The 22,905-nt window shown below is 46.6% G+C and overlaps 1 protein-coding gene across 2 annotated transcripts in view; it reads left to right on the forward strand.

Moving 5' to 3' along the window:
- TTC39A (tetratricopeptide repeat domain 39A) overlaps positions 1-22,905 on the forward strand; it is a 553,301-nt gene that overhangs the window by 454,234 nt on the left and 76,162 nt on the right. For both annotated transcript variants that reach the window (XM_069232685.1, XM_069232686.1), the window contains exons 14-15: positions 1,142-1,262; positions 21,398-21,509. In XM_069232685.1, coding sequence (XP_069088786.1) covers positions 1,142-1,262; positions 21,398-21,509 — 233 coding nt within the window. The remainder of the gene's footprint in view (positions 1-1,141; positions 1,263-21,397; positions 21,510-22,905) is intronic.

Here is a 22,905-nt window from a genome sequence, read left to right on the forward strand (position 1 = left end):
TTGCCCGTCACTGTGCAGGAAAGAACATGCAACTCACGAAAAGACTGCAGACCATCCAGAATGTTGTGGCCAGACTTTTCCTCAATCTCCCATGCGGGTCCCACATCACATCTCACCTAAGGGACCTCCACTGCCTTCCCAGGCGCAAGCTCACACAGTTCAAGCTCCACATGCACAAAGCACAGCACAACAGAGGCCCTGCCTACCTGAATAGCTACATACATTTCTACCAACCCCACCCCTCCCACCCCCAACATATCCACTCAGCCTAACTGTTAGCTCACGTATACAAAAAAGATCGTGAGGTCGAGCCATCTCGTACATCGCACCTAAAGCATGAAGTGATCTCCCACATCACATCAGAGCCCTCCCCCTTTCTTCTTAAATTCGGCAAGAAGTCCCCATAGAGCTAGCTCCACTCACCTATGGCGCGCCAGGATACGGGTGGTAGTGTGATCCAGAAATACAACTAACATCCCTGCAATTATGGGGACAAAAATATTGCACTTGCAATAACCAGGGTGCGGGTAATGTGAGCCTCAGGTTCTAGAGCATGTACACGCTGTCGCGCTCCCCAAACGGAAACACGTTGTGGGTACTTGAAAGCTGGTGCCTATACATTTCAATCAGTAACTGAATGGTGGGTCTATGGTGGGTTTGCTTCTGAAGGCTTGGAAAGTCTGGTCCTCACCACCCTTAATTGGATAGTACCTTTAATATTAAAATTCAAGCACTGTAATAATGTCTTTTTTTCTTTTGGTGTTCTAATTTTCTTTTGTCTTGCATTTTTTAGGGAAAAGATGGGTCAGCTATTTTTATTCTTAATGCAATCCTCCACTGGTCCAAACGAATTCCTATGTATTAATATTTCAGGAAAAGAACAATGTTTACCCAGATCTCAGACCGTAGGAGGCAAAAACACTCCCATCCTAATTATTCGGTTTGAAAAGTAAAGTTGATCTGTTTTATCAATTTCAAGTCGTTGTTTGAACTAATTACTGAATTGTGAGCAAGCTAATGTATGCAGGGCCTAATATGAAGTTCGATTTATGGCAGCATTTTTGTGAATCTACAGATGTTGGAATACATTACTTCATATTGCCTAAAACGCTTAATAGGCTCGTTTTTTTCACTTTTTCAGAACTGTTCCTAGTCTAAAACTGAAAATTGCTGGCAAGTCCCTACCTACTGAAAAATTTGCCATCCGGAAATCTCGGCGATACTTCTCTCAAAAACCTGCGAGAGTTCCTGTACCTCCGCTGGTAGGTCTGAGAATTGATTTTAAAAAAATCTAAATTTAATTGCCAAAACGTTCACTCTTTACGGGACCACAGTAAAGGACCCATTCCTTGGTCACCGCGGAAGGTATAAGAGCCGTCTTTAAATGCAACTAGCTTTGTACTGTCAAAACCTTATGTGCGCCAATCATGAACGGAGGGCAAGCAACGTAAATTCGTATTTTTTGGGACCAGGCCCGTCATTATTCATTCTTGGAGCCCTGCGCTTTTTGAAGGCCACGCACTAATGCTGTGAAATACTTACTGTTTCATAGATTTTGAAGCAACTTAAACCAAAACTGCCCTCATCATTAATGACGAGGCAGCTAACACACATTCAACAAGTAGATGGCGCCAGACGCTGGCTCTGACGTGTCTTATGCTCACGAATTGTTTTTTAAACTTTGAAATAGTTCTCATTTCTGACATGTCTTGTTTGGGACTAGCAGTTTCCGTGAATGGTTTATCTTGGATCCAGGTTCTTATTGCGTTAAAGAGGATGTTGTCTCGCTAAACCAGGTTCTAGCAACGAGGGATGTGTGCATGTTGTTTAAAAGCACAGTTACTAGGTGCTTAAAGGCAATATGTTCGCCCACTAAACTACAGTCTGACATCCTCTGCTCTGTGTGTGTTCGGTTGCTAATCCCACCATGTCCAAAATATACTAATAACACCTATAAATTTATTTATTTATGGTATTAAGCTTTCCCCTGGCGGTCAAGGCTTCCAAAGTATCTAGTCTTGTTTTATGTACTTTGAATTAAATAAATGAACTCGAGCAAGTGGCTCACATTGGAAAGATTACAAAATAATCCGCTTTCATACTGATTATTCTGTGTGGCAAATATGGACACATTTTGGAATATCTGCAGAATGTATCACATTGCAGGTATGGCTCATCGGATTCGCCCTTTCTGTAATTATTTAGTGACTGGCATCTGGTCACTTCAAAAAGAGCAGCTCTTTCAAAGCATTACTTTTACCCTGATGGATCATAGTAGTTTTAATTGCAGCGGATAGGTTGTCGAGTAGCTAATTTTCAACCAGGAGAGGGCAGTGCATACAAAAGAAAACTAAAATGAAATCTACGAATATAAAAAGTATTGGCTCACAGCTTATTTGAGGGGAAAGCATGCAACATTTTGTATTTTGTGTCGCTTCCCAATTCTTTTCTTATGCTTTACTGAGTCAATCTTGAATTAATGTGATATCCCAGTAGAATTCAAGTGTAATAAAATACGTTTTTTAAAATAGTTCAAATATTTGCTCTTTCTCCGTGCTAGATTACATCACTTCTCAATGAAGATTGCATTTCCTGCAGAATATAAGTGTAGCCAGGACCCCAGTGCTCATAGTTTGTGGCCTGAATGTGTGTATCTGTGTAGTGACTAACTGTGTCACTGAGGCTCTGCTAACCAGAACCTCAGTCCTTATGCTCTCTCTGCCTTTAAAATTGTCACTATAGGCTAGTGACCATTTTCACCAATTCTAATTGGCACACTGGAACACCCTTATAATTCCCTAGTATATGGTACTGAGGTACCCAGGGTATTGGTGTTCCAGGCGATCCCTATGGGCTGCAGCATTTCTTTTTCCACCCATAGGGACCTCAGACAAATCTTACACAGGACTGCCACTGCAGCCTGAGTGAAATAACGCACACGTTATTTCACAGCCATTTTACACTGCACTTAAGTAACTTATAAGTCGCCTATATATCTAGCCTTCACTTAGTGAAGGTTAGGTGCAAAGTTACTAAGTGTGAGGGCACCCTGGCACTAGCCCACGTGCCCCCACATAGTTCAGGGCAATTTTTCTGGACTTTGTGAGTGCGGGGACACCATTACACATGTGCACTACATATAGGTGTCAATACCTATATGTAGCTTCACAATGGTAACTCCGAATATGGCCATGTAACATGTCTAAGATCATGGAATTTGTCCCCCCATGCCAAATCTGGTATTGGGGTGCCAATCCCATGCATCCCCGGGGCTCCGCCATGGACCCCAGGTACTGCCAAACCAGCTCTCTAGGGTTTTCTCTGCAGCTACCGTTGCTGCCACTGCAATGACAGGGTTCTGCCCTTCTGGGGCCTGGGCAGCCCAGTCCCAGGAAGGCAGTACAAAGGATTTCTCCTGTGAGAGGGTGTTACACCCTCTCCCTTTAGAAATAGGTGTTAAGGGCTGGGGAGGAGTAGCCTCTCCCAGCCTCAGGAAAAGCTTTGAAGGGCACAGATGGTGCCCATCTATGCATAAGCCAGTCTACACCGGTTCAGGGAACCCCCAGTCCCTGCTCTGGCACGAAACTGGACAAAGGAAACGGGAGTGACCACTCCCCTGTCCATCACCACCCTAGGGGTGGTGCCCAGAGCTCCTCCAGTGTGTCCCAGACCTCTGCCATCTTGGATCCAGAGGTGTGAGTGCACAATGGAGGCCTCGGAGTGGCCAGGTGACATCAGAGACCCCTCCTGATAGGTGCTTACCTCACTAGATGGCCAATCCTTCTCTGAGAGCTATTTAGGGTCTCTCCTGTGGGCTTTTCCTCAGATAACGACTTGCAAGAATTCACCAGAGTTCCTCTGCACCTCTCTCTTCGACTTCTGCCAAGGATCGACCGCTGACTGCTCCAAGATGCCTGCAAAACTGCAACAAAGTATCAAGAAGACTACCAGCGACATTGTAGCGCCTAATCCTGGCGGCTTTCTTGACTGTTTCCTGGTGGTGCATGCTTTGGGGGCTGTCTGCCTTCATCCTGCACTGGAAGCCACAAAGAAATCTCCTGTGGGTTGACAGAATCTTCCCCCTGCTCCAGCAAGCACCAAACAACAGCGTCACCAGTACTCTGGGACTCGTCTCATCCTCATGAGCATGGCCCCTGGAACACAGGTGGTGGACCCAAGTGACCCAGACTGTCCAGTGGTGTAGGAGGCTGGACTGGCTTGTAGTGAGTACCAAGGGGTACTTGCACCTTGCACCAGGCCCAGTTATCCCTTATTAGTGTATAGGGTGTCTAGCAGCTTAGGCTGATAGATAATGGTAGCTTAGCAGAGCAGCTTAGGCTGAACTAGGAGACGTGTGAAGCTACTACAGTACCACTTAGTGTCATATGCACAATATCATAAGAAAACACAATACACAGTTATACTAAAAATAAAGGTACTTTATTTTTATGACAATATGCCAAAGTATCTTAGAGTGTACCCTCAGTGAGAGGATAGGAAATATACACAAGATATATATACACAATAGCAAAAATATGCAGTATAGTCTTAGAAAACAGTGCAAACAATGTATAGTTACAATAGGATGCAATGGGGAAACATAGGGATAGGGGCAACACAAACCATATACTCCAGAAGTGGAATGCGAACCACGAATGGACCCCAAACCTATGTGACCTTGTAGAGGGTCGCTGGGACTATTAGAAAATAGTGAGAGTTAGCAAAATAACCCTCCCCAAGACCCTGAAAAGTGAGTGCAAAGTGCACTAAAGTTCCCCTAAGGACAAAAGAGTCGTGTTAGAGGAATAATGCAGGAAAGACACAAACCAGCAATGCAACAACTGTGGATTTCCAATCTAGGGTACCTGTGGAACAAGGGGACCAAGTCCAAAAGTCACAAGCAAGTCGGAGATGGGCAGATGCCCAGGAAATGCCAGCTGCGGGTGCAAAGAAGCTTCGACTGGACAGAAGAAGCTGAGGTTTCTGCAGGAACAAAAAGGGCTAGAGACTTCTCCTTTGGTGGACGGATCCCTCTCGCCTTGGAGAGTCGAGCAGAAGTGTTTTCCCGCCGGAAGGACGCCAACAAGCCTTGCTACACGCAAAACGTGCGTTTGGCGTTTTTGGACGCTGCTGGGGCCCAGGAGGGACCAGGAGGTCGCAAATTGGACCTGCAGAGAGAGGGGACGTCGAGCAAGACAAAGAGCCCTCACTGAAGCAGGTAGCACCTGGAGAAGTGCCAGAACCAGGCACTACGAGGATGCGTGAAACGGTGCTCGCTGAAGTTGCACAAAGGAGTCCCACGTCGCCGGAGACCAACTTAGAAAGTCGTGCAATGCAGGTTAGAGTGCCGTGGACCCAGGCTTGGCTGTGCACGAAGGATTTCCGCCGGAAGTGCACAGGGGCCGGAGTAGCTGCAAAGTCGCGGTTCCCAGCAATGCAGCCCAGCGAGGTGAGGCAAGGACTTACCTCCACCAAACTTGGGCTGAAGAGTCACTGGACTGTGGGGGTCACTTGGACAGCGTCGCTGGATTCGAGGGACCTCGCTCGTCGTGCTGAGAGGAGACCCAAGGGACCGGTAATGCAGCTTTTTGGTGCCTGCGGTTGCAGGGGGAAGATTCCGTCGACCCACGGGAGATTTCTTCGGAGCTTCTGGTGCTGAGAGGAGGCAGGCTACCCCCACAGCATGCACAAGCAGGAAAACAGTCGAGAAGGCGGCAGGATCAGCGTTACAGAGTTGCAGTAGTCGTCTTTGCTACTATGTTGCAGGTTTGCAGGCTTCCAGCGCGGTCAGCGGTCGATTCCTTATCAGAAGGTGAAGAGGGAGATGCAGAGGAACTCGGCTGAGCTCATGCATTCGTTATCTAAAGTTTCCCCAGAGACAGAGACCCTAAATAGCCAGAAAAGAGGGTTTGGCTACCTAGGAGAGAGGAAAGGCTACTAACACCTGAAGGAGCCTATCAGCAGGAGTCTCTGACGTCACCTGGTGGCACTGGCCACTCAGAGCAGTCCAGTGTGCCAGCAGCACCTCTGTTTCCAAGATGGCAGAGGTCTGGAGCACACTGGAGGAGCTCTGGACACCTCCCAGGGGAGGTGCAGGTCAGGGGAGTGGTCACTCCCCTTTCCTTTGTCCAGTTTCGCGCCAGAGCAGGGGCTAAGGGGTCCCTGAACCGGTGTAGACTGGCTTATGCAGAATTGGGCACATCTGTGCCCAACAAAGCATTTCCAGAGGCTGGGGGAGGCTACTCCTCCCCTGCCTTCACACCATTTTCCAAAGGGAGAACACCCTCTCTCAGAGGAAGTTCTTTGTTCTGCCATCCTGGGCCAGGCCTGGCTGGACCCCAGGAGGGCAGCTGCCTGTCTGAGGGGTTGGCAGCAGCAGCAGCTGCAGTGAAACCCCAGGAAGGGCAGTCTGGCAGTACCAGGGTCTGTGCTACAGACCACTGGGATCATGGAATTGTACCAACAATGCCAGGATGGCATAGAGGGGGCAATTCCATGATCATAGACATGTTACATGGCCATATTCGGAGTTACCATGGTGAAGCTACATATAGGTAGTGACCTATATGTAGTGCACGCGTGTAATGGTGTCCCCGCACTCACAAAGTTCAGTGAATTGGCTCTGAACAATGTGGGGGCACCTTGGCTAGTGCCAGGGTGTCCTCACACTAAGTAACTTTGCACCTAACCTTTACCAGGTAAAGGTTAGACATATAGGTGACTTATAAGTTACTTAAGTGCAGTGTAAAATGGCTGTGAAATAACGTGGACGTTATTTCACTCAGGCTGCAGTGGCAGGCCTGTGTAAGAATTGTCAGAGCTCCCTATGGGTGGCAAAAGAAATGCTGCAGCCCATAGGGATCTCCTGGAACCCCAATACCCTGGGTACCTCAGTACCATATACTAGGGAATTATAAGGGTGTTCCAGTAAGCCAATGTAAATTGGTAAAAATGGTCACTAGCCTGTCAGTGACAATTTGGAAATAAATGAGAGAGCATAACCACTGAGGTTCTGATTAGCAGAGCCTCAGTGAGACAGTTAGTCACTACACAGGTAACACATTCAGGCACACTTATGAGCACTGGGGCCCTGGGTTACCAGGGTCCCAGTGACACATACAACTAAAACAACATATATACAGTGAAAAATGGGGGTAACATGCCAGGCAAGATGGTACTTTCCTACACAACCCCCCCCCCCCCCAAACGAAGGACAATAAGACTAGCCATTACCTGATGAGTCTTCATTGTCTAAGTGGAAATATCTGGAGAGTCCATCTGCATTGGAGTGGCTACTCCCAGGTCTATGTTCCACTGTATAGTCCATTCCCTGTAGGGATATGGACCACCTCAACAATTTAGGATTTTCACCTTTCATTTGTTTTAGCCAAAGTAGAGGTTTGTGGTCTGTCTGAACAATGAAGTGAGTGCCAAACAGGTATGGCCTCAACTTCTTCAGAGCCCAGACCACAGCAAAGGCCTCCCTCTCAATGGCAGACCAACGCTTTTCTCTAGGGGTCAACCTCCTACTAATAAAAGCAACAGGTTGATCCTGGCCCTCAGAATTAAGTTGTGATAGGACTGCCCCTACTCCTAATTCAGATGCATCAGTTTGGACATAGAATTTTTTAGAGTAACAAGGGCTTTTCAGGACAGGTGCAGAGCACATGGCCTGCTTCAGCTCCTCAAAAGCTTTCTGACAGCTTGCTGTCCATAATACCTTTTTAGGCATTTTCTTGGATGTGAGGTCATTAAGAGGGGCTGCAATGGAGCCATAGTTCTTAATGAACCTCCTGTAATACCCAGTGAGGCCTAGGAAGGCTCTCACCTGAGTCTGAGTGGTAGGGGGAACCCAATCAATAATAGTTTGGATTTTCCCCTGAAGTGGTGCAATCTGTTCCCCACCAACAAGGTGTCCCAGATAAACCACTTTACCCTGCCCTATCTGGCACTTTGAAGCCTTGATAGTGAGGCCTGCCTTTTGCAGAGCCTCCAAAACTTTCCATAGGTGGACCAGGTGATCATCCCAGCTGGAGCTAAAGACAGCTATATCGTCCAAATATGCTGCACTGAAAGCTTCCAGCCCTTGCAGGCCTGTGTTCACCAACCTCTGAAAAGTGGCAGGTGCATTTTTCAAACCAAAAGGCATTACAGTAAACTGGTAATGTCCTCCAATGGTAGAAAATGCAGTCTTAGGTTTAGCATCTTCTGACAATTTGATCTGCCAATACCCTGCAGTCAAATCAAAAGTGCTTAGATACTTGGCAGATGCCAGTGTATCTATAAGCTCATCTGCCCTGGGTATAGGGTGAGCATCAGTTTTGGTTACCAAGTTGAGACCTCTATAGTCTACACAAAACCTCATTTCCTTCTTTCCATCTTTAGAATTGGGTTTTGGTACCAGTACCACAGGAGAAGCCCATGGACTGTCAGAGTGCTCAACCACTCCTAGTTCCAACATTTTCTGAACTTCTTGCTTTATGCAGTCCCTGACATGGTCAGGCTGCCTATAGATCTTACTTTTGACAGGTAAACTGTCTCCAGTATCTATAGTGTGCTCACACCAAGAAGTGGTGCCTGGCACAGTAGAGAAGAGTTCTGAAAATTGTCCTAGGAGATTTATGCAATTATCTTTCTGCTCAGCAGTAAGACAATCAGCCAAAACTACACCTTCCACAAGAGCATCTTGTTCTGTGGAAGAGAAGAGATCAGGTAGAGGATCACTGTCTTCTTCCTGTCCCTCATCTGTTGCCATGAGCAGGGTGAGATCAGCCCTGTCATAGTAGGGTTTCAGGCGGTTGACATGGAGCACCCTAAGGGGACTCCTGGCAGTGCCTAAGTCAACCAAGTAGGTGACTTCACCCTTCTTTTCAACAATTGTGTGGGGTCCACTCCATTTATCTTGGAGTGCTCTTGGGGCCACAGGCTCCAAGACCCACACTTTCTGCCCTGGTTGGTACTGAAACAAAACAGCCTTCTGATCATGCCATTGCTTCTGGAGCTCTTGGCTGGCCTGAAGGTTTTTACTGGCCTTTTTCATGTACTCAGCCATCCTTGATCTGAGGCCAAGTACATAATCCACAATATCCTGCTTAGGAGCTTTTAAAGGTTGTTCCCAACCCTCCTTTACAAGTGTGAGTGGACCCCTAACAGGGTGTCCAAAAAGAAGTTCAAAGGGGCTGAAGCCCACTCCTTTCTGGGGTTCCTCCCTGTAGGCAAAAAGGAGGCATGGTAGAAGGATATCCCATCTCCTGCGGAGTTTTTCAGGGAGTCCCATAATCATGCCTTTGAGAGTTTTATTAAATCTCTCTACCAGTCCATTTGTTTGTGGATGATAGGGTGTTGTGAACTTGTAAGTTACACCACACTCCTTCCACATGGCCTTTAAGTATGCAGACATGAAATTGCTTCCTCTGTCTGATACTACTTCCTTTGGGAAGCCCACCCTGGAAAATATTCCCAGGAGGGCCTTTGCCACTGCAGGAGCTGTAGTGGTCCTTAAAGGAATAGCTTCAGGATATCTTGTGGCATGGTCCACTACCACTAAGATAAACCTATTGCCTGAAGCAGTAGGAGGGTCAAGGGGGCCAACTATGTCAACCCCTACCCTTTCAAAGGGAACCCCAACCACAGGCAGTGGGATAAGGGGTGCCTTTGGAGTGCCACCTGTCTTGCCACTGGCTTGACAGGTTTCACAGGACTTACAAAATTCCTTTGTGTCCTCAGACATCCTAGGCCAATGAAACAATGGTACCAATCTGTCCCAAGTTTTCATTTGACCCAGGTGCCCAGCTAAGGGAATGTCATGTGCCAGTGTTAGGAGGAACTTTCTGTACTCCTGAGGAATCACTAATCTCCTGGCAGCTCCAGGTTTAGGATCCCTATGCTCAGTGTACAAGAGGTTGTCCTCCCAGTAAACTCTGTGAGAGTCACTGACATCCCCATTAGCCTGTTTGACAGCTTGCTGTCTGATACCCTCTAATGTGGGACAGGTTTGCTGTGCCACACTCAGCTCCTCCCTGGCAGGCCCCCCTTCACCCAAAAGCTCAGCAGTGTCTGCTTCCAGCTCCTCTGGTGTAGGTTCTGCACAGGGAGGGAATTCTTCTTCCTCAGAAGTTGAATCCACTGTAGAGGGAGGGATAGTAGGAAGTGGTTTGCTTCTACTAGCCCTAGCTTTAGGGAGCACTTGGTCCATTGTTCCAGGATCCAAGCTTCCCTGTCCTTTTTGCTTTTTGGCCTGAGCCCTTGTCAAAGCAAAAATATGCCCTGGAATGCCCAGCATTGCTGCATGGGCCTCCAACTCCACATCTGACCAAGCTGATGTCTCCAAATCATTCCCTAATAGACAGTCTACAGGTAAATCTGAAGCTACCACAACTTTCTTTGGACCAGTTACCCCCCCCCAGTTGAGATTTACAACAGCCATGGGGTGGCTTTGTGTTATGTTGTGAGCATCGGTTACTTGGTACTGGTGTCCAAGTATGTGTTGTTCAGGGTGCACCAGTTTCTCAATCACCATTGTGACACTGGCACCTGTGTCCCTGTAGGCCTGGACCTCAACACCATTTATTAGGGTTAGTTGCTTGTACTTCTCCAAGTTATGGGGGCAAGCAACCAAAGTGGCTAAATCAATAGCCCCTTCAGAGACTAAAGTAGCCTCTGTGGTCTCCCTAATCAGACCAACCCCAACTAAATTACCAAAAGTGAGCCCAGCTACTCCCTTGGATTGGCTATTAGTAGGTTTGCTCCCACCACCACTGCTATTAGTAGGGACACTAGGTGTAGCAGTAGGGGTTGTAGTGGTAGGAGCTGTGGTGCCTTTCTTTGGACAACTGGGATCTGTTGTCCAATGGCCTTTTATTTTACATAAATAGCACCATGGTTTCTTTTCCTTGTTCTGATTAAAGGAGGATTTGGACCCACCACCCCCACCAGAGTGTTTTTGTGGGCCTGATGAAGACTCTGTTTTAGCTTTGTCCCCACCCTTGTCAGAAGACTTACCATCCTTCTTTTTGTTGCCATCTTTGTCACCCCCTGTATGAACTTTTCTGTTCACTCTTGTTCTGACCCATTTGTCTGCCTTCTTTCCCAATTCTTGGGGAGAGGTCAGATCAGAGTCCACCAAGTACTGGTGCAACAAATCAGACACACAATTATTAAGAATATGCTCTCTCAGGATTAAGTTATACAGGCTGTCATAATCAGTAACTTTACTGCCATGTAACCACCCCTCCAAGGCCTTCACTGCCTGGTCAATGAAATCAACCCAGTCTTGTGAAGACTCCTTTTTGGTCTCTCTGAACTTTATCCTGTACTGTTCAGTGGTTAAGCCATAACCATCCAGGAGTGCATTCTTAAGAACTTGGAAATTATTGGCATCATTTTCTTTTACAGTAAGGAGCCTATCCCTAACTTTTCCACTAAATGATAGCCATAGGATAGCAGCCCACTGCTTTTGAGGGACATCCTGTACAGCACAGGCCCTCTCAAGTGCAGCAAACCACTTGTTAATGTCATCCCCCTCCTTATAAGGGGGAACTATCTTGTGCAGATTCCTGGAATCATGCTCTTTTGCAGGATGACTATGGGGAATACTGCTGCTGCCACCATGGGTATCTAAACCCAACTTCTGTCTTTCCCTCTCTATTTCTAAAGACTGTCTATCCAAATCCAGCTGTTGCTTCTTGAGCTTCAGTCTGGTTTGTTCCACTCTCAATCTATTGAGCTCCCTTTCTAACAATCTGTCATCAGGGTGGGTGGGAGGGACATTTCTAGATACAGAGGTATGATGGGAATGAACAGAAGGAGACCTGTCCCTTACAAAGGGCACCCTAACAGCTTGGCTACCAGCATAATGTGAGAGCACATCATCAGTATGATGTGATTCAACCTCTGTACCAACTATGCTAGACTGTCTAGTAATGGGCAGGCTGAGAAGTTTCTTTCCTGAACCTTTTCCTGGGGGAGTCCCTGGATCAGATTGAGAACCATTAGCTACTTTTTCTACAGATTGGGCACTTATGGCCTTATCCTGTACTCTAAGCATATTAATTAACAGTTCTAAGGAAGGATTCTTCCCTACACTCAAACCTCTCTCTATGCAGAGACTCCTTGCTCCTTTCCAGCTAAGGTGATGATATGCAAGTTTGGACAGTTCAACATTTTTTCCTGTGCCAGACATTTTTTTGAGAGAGTTAAAGTGATAGAAAAAGAGAAAAAAGTTTTCAGAACTTTTTGGAAAGACAGAAAAAAACTTTTTAAACTTTTAAGAACTTTTTGAAAGTTTAGAAGTACTTTTCAGCACTTAGAAAAGAGTGAAAAGAGGAAATGCAAAACTTTTTGGCTATGTGTATATACACTGACCTTGTTTTGTATATTTTTCTCTTATGAAAAGTACAATGACAAGAGTGGTAAGTAGTCTCAAGCACTTATCCCACCACTGCACAACCAATGTAGGAGGCTGGACTGGCTTGTAGTGAGTACCAAGGGGTACTTGCACCAGGCCCAGTTATCCCTTATTAGTGTATAGGGTGTCTAGCAGCTTAGGCTGATAGATAATGGTAGCTTAGCAGAGCAGCTTAGGCTGAACTAGGAGACGTGTGAAGCTACTACAGTACCACTTAGTGTCATATGCACAATATCATAAGAAAACACAATACACAGTTATACTAAAAATAAAGGTACTTTATTTTTATGACAATATGCCAAAGTATCTCAGAGTGTACCCTCAGTGAGAGGATAGGAAATATACACAAGATATATATACACAATAGCAAAAATATGCAGTATAGTCTTAGAAAACAGTGCAAACAATGTATAGTTACAATAGGATGCAATGGGGAAACATAGGGATAGGGGCAACACAAACCATATACTCTAGAAGTGGAATGCGAACCACGAATGGACCCCAAACCTATGTGACCTTGTAGAGGGTCGCTGGGACTATTAGAAAATAGTGAGAGTTAGCAAAATAACCCTCCCCAACACCCTGAAAAGTGAGTGCAAAGTGCACTAAAGTTCCCCTAAGGACAAAAGATTCGTGTTAGAGGAATAATGCAGGAAAGACACAAACCAGCAATGCAACAACTGTGGATTTCCAATCTAGGGTACCTGTGGAACAAGGGGACCAAGTCCAAAAGTCACAAGCAAGTCGGAGATGGGCAGATGCCCAGGAAATGCCAGCTGCGGGTGCAAAGAAGCTTTGACTGGACAGAAGAAGCTGAGGTTTCTGCAGGAACGAAAAGGGCTAGAGACTTCCCCTTTGGTGGACGGATCCCTCTCGCCTTGGAGAGTCGTGCAGAAGTGTTTTCCCGCCGGAAGGACGCCAACAAGCCTTGCTACACGCAAAACGTGCGTTTGCCGTTTTTGGACACTGCTGGGGCCCAGGAGGGACCAGGAGGTCGCAAATTGGACCTGCAGAGAGAGGGGACGTCGAGCAAGACAAAGAGCCCTCACTGAAGCAGGTAGCACCCGGAGAAGTGCCAGAACCAGGCACTACGAGGATGCGTGAAACGGTGCTCGCCGAAGTTGCACAAAGGAGTCCCACGTCGCCGGAGACCAACTTAGAAAGTCGTGCAATGCAGGTTAGAGTGCCGTGGACCCAGGCTTGGCTGTGCACAAAGGATTTCCGCCGGAAGTGCACAGGGGCCAGAGTAGCTGCAAAGTCGCGGTTCCCAGCAATGCAGCCCAGCAAGGTGAGGCAAGGACTTACCTCCACCAAACTTGGGCTGAAGAGTCACTGGACTGTGGGGGTCACTTGGACAGCGTCGCTGGATTCGAGGGACCTCGCTCGTCGTGCTGAGAGGAGACCCAAGAGACCGGTAATGCAGCTTTTTGGTGCCTGCGGTTGCAGGGGGAAGATTCCGTCGACCCACGGGAGATTTCTTCGGAGCTTCTGGTGCAGAGAGGAGGCAGGCTACCCCCACAGCATGCACAAGCAGGAAAACAGTCGAGAAGGCGGCAGGATCAGCGTTACAGAGTTGCAGTAGTCGTCTTTGCTACTATGTTGCAGGTTTGCAGGCTTCCAGCGCGGTCAGCGGTCGATTCCTTATCAGAAGGTGAAGAGGGAGATGCAGAGGAACTCGGCTGAGCTCATGCATTCGTTATCTAAAGTTTCCCCAGAGACAGAGACCCTAAATAGCCAGAAAAGAGGGTTTGGCTACCTAGGAGAGAGGAAAGGCTACTAACACCTGAAGGAGCCTATCAGCAGGAGTCTCTGACGTCACCTGGTGGCACTGGCCACTCAGAGCAGTCCAGTGTGCCAGCAGCACCTCTGTTTCCAAGATGGCAGAGGTCTGGAGCACACTGGAGGAGCTCTGGACACCTCCCAGGGGAGGTGCAGGTCAGGGGAGTGGTCACTCCCCTTTCCTTTGTCCAGTTTCGCGCCAGAGCAGGGGCTAAGGGGTCCCTGAACCGGTGTAGACTGGCTTATGCAGAATTGGGCACATCTGTGCCCAACAAAGCATTTCCAGAGGCTGGGGGAGGCTACTCCTCCCCTGCCTTCACACCATTTTCCAAAGGGAGAGGGTGTCACACCCTCTCTCAGAGGAAGTTCTTTGTTCTGCCATCCTGGGCCAGGCCTGGCTGGACCCCAGGAGGGCAGCTGCCTGTCTGAGGGGTTGGCAGCAGCAGCAGCTGCAGTGAAACCCCAGGAAGGGCAGTCTGGCAGTACCAGGGTCTGTGCTACAGACCACTGGGATCATGGAATTGTACCAACAATGCCAGGATGGCATAGAGGGGGCAATTCCATGATCATAGACATGTTACATGGCCATATTCGGAGTTACCATGGTGAAGCTACATATAGGTAGTGACCTATATGTAGTGCACGCGTGTAATGGTGTCCCCGCACTCACAAAGTTCAGTGAATTGGCTCTGAACAATGTGGGGGCACCTTGGCTAGTGCCAGGGTGTCCTCACACTAAGTAACTTTGCACCTAACCTTTACCAGGTAAAGGTTAGACATATAGGTGACTTATAAGTTACTTAAGTGCAGTGTAAAATGGCTGTGAAATAACGTGGACGTTATTTCACTCAGGCTGCAGTGGCAGGCCTGTGTAAGAATTGTCAGAGCTCCCTATGGGTGGCAAAAGAAATGCTGCAGCCCATAGGGATCTCCTGGAACCCCAATACCCTGGGTACCTCAGTACCATATACTAGGGAATTATAAGGGTGTTCCAGTAAGCCAATGTAAATTGGTAAAAATGGTCACTAGCCTGTCAGTGACAATTTGGAAATAAATGAGAGAGCATAACCACTGAGGTTCTGATTAGCAGAGCCTCAGTGAGACAGTTAGTCACTACACAGGTAACACATTCAGGCACACTTATGAGCACTGGGGCCCTGGGTTACCAGGGTCCCAGTGACACATACAACTAAAACAACATATATACAGTGAAAAATGGGGGTAACATGCCAGGCAAGATGGTACTTTCCTACAAGTGGTCCAACTATCCAAATTTGGAGGAGGTAAGTCCTTGCCTCCCCTCTCCAGACAGTAATCCTGTGCACCACCTGAACTGCAGCTGCTAGGGCTTCTGTGCACTTTTGCAAGGAATCCTTCGTGCACAGTCTAGCCCAGGTCCCCAGCACTCCGTCCTGCGTTGCCCATCTCACTGAGTTGACCACCGGCTTTGTGGGACCCTCTTTTGTAGTGTTGAGATGACTGCCATGCTCAGTTTTCTTGAACCCGTGTTCAAGTACATCTGTGGGTGCTGCCTTCTTATGCATGGGCTCTCTGTGTTGCTGAGGGCCCCCTCTGTCTCCTCTCCCAAGTGGCAAAATCCTGGTCCTTTCTGGGCCCCGGCAGCACCCTTATTTGTCAAACGTGACCTTTGCAGCTAGCAAGGCTTGTTTGCGGTCTTTCTCCAAAGAAACAATGCTCCGTCCTCCAGCACTCAGTGGAACATCTTCTGCACAAAGGAGAAGTTCCTAGCACCTTTCGTTGTTGCAGAATCTTCAGCTTCTTCCATCCAGAGGCAGCCATTTTGCACCTTCATCTGGGGTTTAGTGGGCTCCTGCCCCCCGGACACTTTCACGACTCTTGGACTTGGTCCCTTTCCTCTGCAGGTCCTTAGGTCCAGGAATCCGTCTTCAGTGCTTTGCAGTCTGTTGTGGTCTTTGCAGACTCATCTAGCACAAGTTTGGTGTGTTTCTGGGGAAGTAGTATAACTTTACTCCTACTTTTCAGGGTCTTGGGGTGGGTCATCGTGGACACCCTTAGTGTTTTCTTACACTCCCAGCGACCCTCTACACACTACACTAGCCTAGGGGTCCATTTGTGGTTTGCATTCCACTTTGAGAGTATTTGGTTTGTGCTGCCCCTAGGCCTTTTGCATCCTATTGTATTCTACAGTGTTTGCACTACTTTACTTACCTGATTTTGGTTTGTGTGTATATTTTGTGTATTTTACTTACCTCCTAAGGGAGCATATCTACTGAGATATGTTTGGCACATTGTCACTAAAATAAAGTACCTTTATTTTTAGCAACCCTGAGTATTGTTTCTTGTGATATAGTACCTATATGATATAAGTTGTATGGTAGGAGCTTTGCATGTCTCCTAGTTCAGCCTAAACTGCTCTGCTATAGCTACCTATATCAGCCTAAGCTGCTAGAACACTACTAATCTACTAATAAGGGATAACTGGACCTGGCACAAGGTGCAAGTACCATCAGGTACCCACTATAAGCCAGGCCAGCCTCCTAAAATAAGCGCAAACTAATATGGAGGGTAAACGCATGCAATCAAGAGTTTTACATAATCAATGTACAATCTGCCATATTAAATATAAATATTTAAAACATGAACATACAATGTTCTTATCCAATGAACTCCGTGGTTCTCTTGTAACTGCATTTAGTGATGTTTTTAGCACCCTTTTGCCTATTTCTTGATGTAAAAAAGAAAATGGTCTGTTCTGGCCATAGTTATTGTCTGTATATTTTCCACTCAAACAGACAGCAAAACGTGGGTTAAAGGTGTTAGTCCTTATGCCTGTGTTTTAAGATAAATGACATGGAAGTTCTCACAATAGAAAAAAAACGGAGGACCTCAATAATTCTGGGATTGTTTGTATTCCCTTCTGGAGGCGGCCTGGCCAGGCAGTTTAGGCTGGACTAGTTCCCACTGGAGCAGGGCCTCGGCTCATTTGCATATGGCTGGTCTCTATATAGAGTGGTTCATTGGGTGAAAAACAACGGCCTGCAGTGTGGCGCGAGCGTTCACCAGTGTCTGAGATGAATTTACCAGTTTTTCCATCTGTCTTTGTTACCTCGCTGATACACCTTCAGGACAGAGAGAGGGACTGAACAAGGCCCAAAGATACTTGGAGTAAGGGTCATTAAGGAGTTTACCACTGAGCTGGGAAAGCGGACTTTCCCAGGAGTCACACATAATGCTGGATGGTGTTGGTCTCAAGGGCCCTCCTGCACAGATTTTCTTATCCAAGTTATTGGGCTGTGGATTTTGTTTTTAGGCAGTGCTCTTTGGCAGGGTTACCTCCAGTACCTCCTTCTCTATTCCGCAGGTAGGCTTCTTCCTTCGAGAATAGTCCAAGCAGCCCTTACAGTAGGATGGAGGACTTCAGGTGTGATCCCAACCTGACAGGAAAGTTGGCCATCAAGGACGCCAGCTCAGGATCTTCACATTTCTGCATACACTGGTCAGAGAAAACATGTTTTAACAAGTTTATTCTAATCTGGCAGCCCCTTTCTGTTTTGGCTAAGGTTTGGAGTCAGGGGAGAGGGCCTCTCTCACACAGGATCATATAGAGATTTCACAGAAAGAGGGTGTAGCTGGGTGTTTCTGTTAGTCATTAAAAACCCAGGACATGTAAATTAAATGCTACTAGTGAGCCTGCAGCTCAGATTGTGACACCCACAGAAGTAGCCTTTCAAACTTGACGCACTGGCTTGGCCAGTCCAACTTTGTTCCAGGGCCTACACTCCCTTTTTACTACTCCTAAGTCACCCCTAGGGTAGGCCCTAGATAGCCCTAGGGGCAGGATGCTGTATTTGCAAAAGATAGGACATATATTTTGTGTTACATGTCCTAGTAGTGCCAAACAGCCTATTTCGTAACTCACTGCTGTGATTGCTGCTCCTCTCATAGGCTTTCAATTGGAATTCACTTATATATTTCTAAGTGGTAATTTCGGATCTTTGAGGAGTAGCGTGGGTATGTTTGGAATAGTAGTGAGAAATCTGGCTTACTGGTGCAGGTGGATTTTACATTACCATTTTAGAAATGCCAGTTTTAGAAAGTGGGCATGTCTCTGTGCTTGTAACTCTGTTGCTTTGCAGCCTGACTCCAATCCACATCTAGGGCAGAGTGACAGCTCTACTTTGAGCATACTTCCCAGACAGCCATCTATCAGGGAGGGTTAGGTGCAACAGGTTAACATCTGCATACTGATGGTCTCTCTGGGCTGGGAGAGGGGACGCGGGGCACACCTTACACTTGTATAGGCTGTGTCCTGCTCTCACACAAAGGGCTTGTTTACCCCCTACTGATGTCTGGAGCCAGGGTAGAGAAGGGAAATTCTTAGAACTGGTCAGATCTGGCAGAACTTTCCCCCACGTTCTAGAAGCTGAGCATTTTGAGTAAAAGTAGAGGTGCTGTAACCCCATGTTTGGAGAGCACTTTTACTACTCTACTGAGAAGGACATCCTGCCAGGAAGAAGGACTTTGAGGCTATCAGGAGGGACTGCCACTCTGCACTGCATTGCTCCGTTGGACTATTGCTGCTGTGTGCTGACTTGTTGGAGGGACTGCCACTTTGCTGCTGCCCTTTGTGCTGGTCTGCTTCTTCTGCCCTCCAGAAGGAGACTGGTCTCTCTGGGCTGTCCTGACCCCCACTAAGAGGCTCCAAGGGTCTGCTGGCTGGCCCCCAGTTCTCCAGAGTTCCCCAGGACATCAAAGACGTCCTCCCTGGCAGACTGGTGACAAGAGCTTGTCGGATTGTGCCTTGTAGGAGAGGGTGCAGTGTTTTTCCTTGGCCGCCACCTGCAAGCAATGCTCCCACCTCACCGTGAAGATACCTGCCAGTACCAGGAGCACAGCCTCACCCTCGACCAGCACCATGTCCACCTCTGCCAAGTGTGTTCCATCTCTCCCCTTTCGGCCGCCAGGCCTTTTTCATTTTTTTCCGTGAGCACCCAGCCACTGGACTTGCCATCAAGTGATTAATTTGCGTGCATCACTCTTCCTGCACTCACACCAGCACAAGTCAAACCCTGTCTGCCCAATCACAGAGTAGGAGGGCTATGGGGCTCACCTTGTTCATGGCTGGACTCCTCCTGCCTCCAGGATCACCATCCGGCACCACACTGACATTGCGGGGTCCGCCTGCCTCCAGGGATCATCACCACCACTGACAGGCCATAATCCCACAAAGAGAACCACTCCTGGTCCACACTGTAAAGCTATTTAAAGGATCACACCCAACTTCCCTTCTCTTTCTGCCTGACACACCGGGATCGTGTTTGGACCTCCCTGCACCATAAGTGCTATAACTTGGACGCTTCACAAAGTCACCACCCCTTTGGCACTGTGGTGCGGAGTTGACCATACGCGCAGTGGCCCGTACTTCTAGTATTCTGTGTCAGGGGGCCCGAGGCGGCTCCCCTGCGATCCTCTCTCATGTGCGGTGTCCCCCCACCCCACTCCACCAGGAAACATAAAGGGGAAAGCACCTGTTGGAGGCAGTCCTATGGGGAAAGACCTCTGTGGAGGCCGGTGGATGCTGAAGAAGTTACCACCACATATGTAGTAGCCTTGCATGGACTCCAGTGGCCTACTCATGTTTCTTTCTATCTGCTAATAACCGTATTTATCCTAATAGGAGCACAAGGCCATTTGCATCTACTTGGCCTGATGATCGCCAGTGTGTATTGGTGGTAACTCGGGGCCCCAGGATTTCAGGTGACAGATGGTAATTTAGGTGCATGGTATTCATGATCATGTGTTCCTATTTCAGTATGTGCATTGCATTTCACATCCTGATGTTAGAACATATGTACCTACTGCTTTTTTATGTAGCCAGGTGCTTTCCAGGGCCTAAGTAGCTACTAACCTTATGACGCTCACTGTGTAGATTCTGGCATTATCAGAGTACAGAAGACACTCACAATAATTGATGCATATGCCTAGTACTTAGGATTCATGTTGTGTGGCCATAGGATCTTTCCACTAAGCCTGCAAAATACTGCATGGTGTATACTACTTTCTTGGCCCTGACATTATCAGAATTGTAAGTATTATTCCATAAATGCACAACATGCACAGTGTTCATGATATATGTGATATTGCTCTATGATTTGTGGGTAATTATGTTTATATATATTATATTGTGTGGAGTGTCTTTTGCGGTGTATTTATTGTGCTATGGGTGGTAATGTGTTGCACACTTTACACATGACTTTTGAGGATAAGCCTGACTGCTCCGTGCCAAACTACCAAGGGGTTGAGCATGGGTTATCTTTGGTGTGTAACTGACTTGCTCTGACTATAGTGGTGGGTTCTGCCTGGCTTAGGTGCGTACACTAGCCAACCAGAAATCTAATTTCTAACACCGGCCATCCAGGGGGACATTTCTATCCCAACAAGAAACCATTCTGAGTTGGACAATGTAGAATCTGCACTTGGTGCTCCAGTGACTTGCAGGTCTCTCTCAGCTACACGTGAACTGACTGTGTGCCTCAAATCATCCTCCCTCCTACCTTTAAATTCTCGCACACCCTTTAAGTTGCTAAAAATGCATTGTTTATCCCCTCATCTTTGCCTCTTGCTTGTACAGCCCAAACGCAGACTCATGGATCCTGATTGACAAAGCTTTTTCTATGAGTAGCTGTGGTTCCAACAGTCTTAGTTGTGAACTGTGCTAACTATTATGGCTTCATTCACAAGACATTTTCTGTGAGTAGGTGTATTGTTCTCATAAATTTCCAAGCGTAAGCCATACTTACCCACAGGGAAAAAAGCTTTGTGAAGCTCTAAGTTTTTCTCTGTGATCCTGAATCTTACTCCAGGGGATATCTGAGGAAGCTGCAGCTAAGCTTTATGGGAGTTGCATCATAAATCAGGAAAACCTCAGGTGTACTTCACACTGTAGTAAGACACAACTATTCATAGAAAAAGCTTTGTAAATTGGGTCCACTTAGGGCACTTCCACAAAATTCCTCAGCACTCTGTTACTTACCAGTTGCATTCACAACAGAAATGCTGCAACGTTTACTCACCCTCTCCCCATCATTATTTCTTGTGTTTTTATAGTGTTGTTTTACAGAAAAACCTCTAATTAAAAAGTATGGAACTCATCAGAAAAGTAACAACACGAATTTTCATTCAGCATTTCCCCCACTAATATTTGGTCCTACCCATCCCTCTCTCTTGCAGGAAATGATGTACATTTGGAATGGTTACGCAGTAATTGGCAAACATCGCGACCTGACAGAGGGTATGCTAGAGGTCTTAAACAAGGCTGAAGCCGCCCTACAGCAAGCCCCAGGTAATGAGCCTCACACACTAGCTTCACGCTCATTGTGGTTCGGTTTCCAGTCGATTTGCAGAATTGGCAATAAACGTAATAATTTGTTTTCTAAGCAGCATTTCATACCACACTTCTACTATTCTTCAATGATGTGAATAATGTTTTCATATCACTCAATGTAATAATACCTAATATACCTCATATATAACTTTCAGAGAAGATTTCTACAAATATTTTCTATTTTTTACTGTGTTCAAATATAGTGAAAATTACCCCGTTAACGGGAAATTGGTCTCACAGTGCAGGAATATATTGTTGCTCAGGGAAAGGTAAGCAGAAAAACTTTCAAACTTTGTAAAGGGAAAACATCAGACATCAGGCTTGAGCTGTTCATATGAACTCCTTGAAGGATGATGGTAATTCTTCAGGTTCTTAAACAAGTGTCACTTCATTATTTGTGCCACAGTTCTGCTTTCATAGGATCCTGGTCTGCCACCTGATTTCTGTAGATCTAGCCAGTGTCTAAAGATCATCTAGCCAGTGTCTAAAATCAGTGATCAGAAGCCACAACCTCTTTATCCCCAACTCCTAAAGACAGAGACCTCAGCAGTCCTCCTGAAACTTATCTTAACTATCAGTCGAATGAGCCCTAATGTCAGAAAATACCAGGGTGTATAATAACACCTCACCCATACAGGAGGAGCAAATGTCTTTGAAGAAGACTGCATATTCCTTGCACATCCATGTTCTGGAAGGTAATAGCTAAATGATAACAGTATTGGAAATGCCAAGTGTGTCGTGAATCCTAGTTTAAAATAATAATTCACTTAGGCTGACTGACATGGATGATTCCTGCAAGAGGGCAGACTGCACGGGACTCCAAGCTCCACCTTAAAGCTATCCCCCATCTCCAGACACCAAGGAGATCCATGAGGACCATATTTACTGTATTATGATATAGTAAGCCTCGAGAAACCGCTAGGTGAACTATTGTCCATGGATTAAATCATATTTTGGCAGATATTCTCAGTATTGTATATGAAGACTGCGTGAGAAAAATACTTAAAATCCACAATCACAACACTATGATTTGTCCAAGATGAATTTATTTTAAAAAATGTAGAAGTATTCTGTTATACTACTTCATTCTGAATTAACTTAGACCATGAGCCAGGACCCTACATTTAGGCCATTGGTACCACTCGGGGAGGGGGGCGTTGTTCTAGCACGATTTGTGTTTGCAAGGTATGGATGCCTAGAGATGGAAAATATGTGATAGCAAGTCATCACTCTTTGCCTTTTGTCTGAAAATATTGGATTAGCAACAGTAGCCAAAAAAAAAAATGTTTTTCATATTTTTGACAAATAGCATACAGATTCATCAGAATATGTGGGAAAATAAATCTAATTTCAC

This window comes from Pleurodeles waltl, chromosome 4_2 (genome assembly GCF_031143425.1).
Source record: "Pleurodeles waltl isolate 20211129_DDA chromosome 4_2, aPleWal1.hap1.20221129, whole genome shotgun sequence".
NCBI lineage: Eukaryota > Metazoa > Chordata > Amphibia > Caudata > Salamandridae > Pleurodeles > Pleurodeles waltl.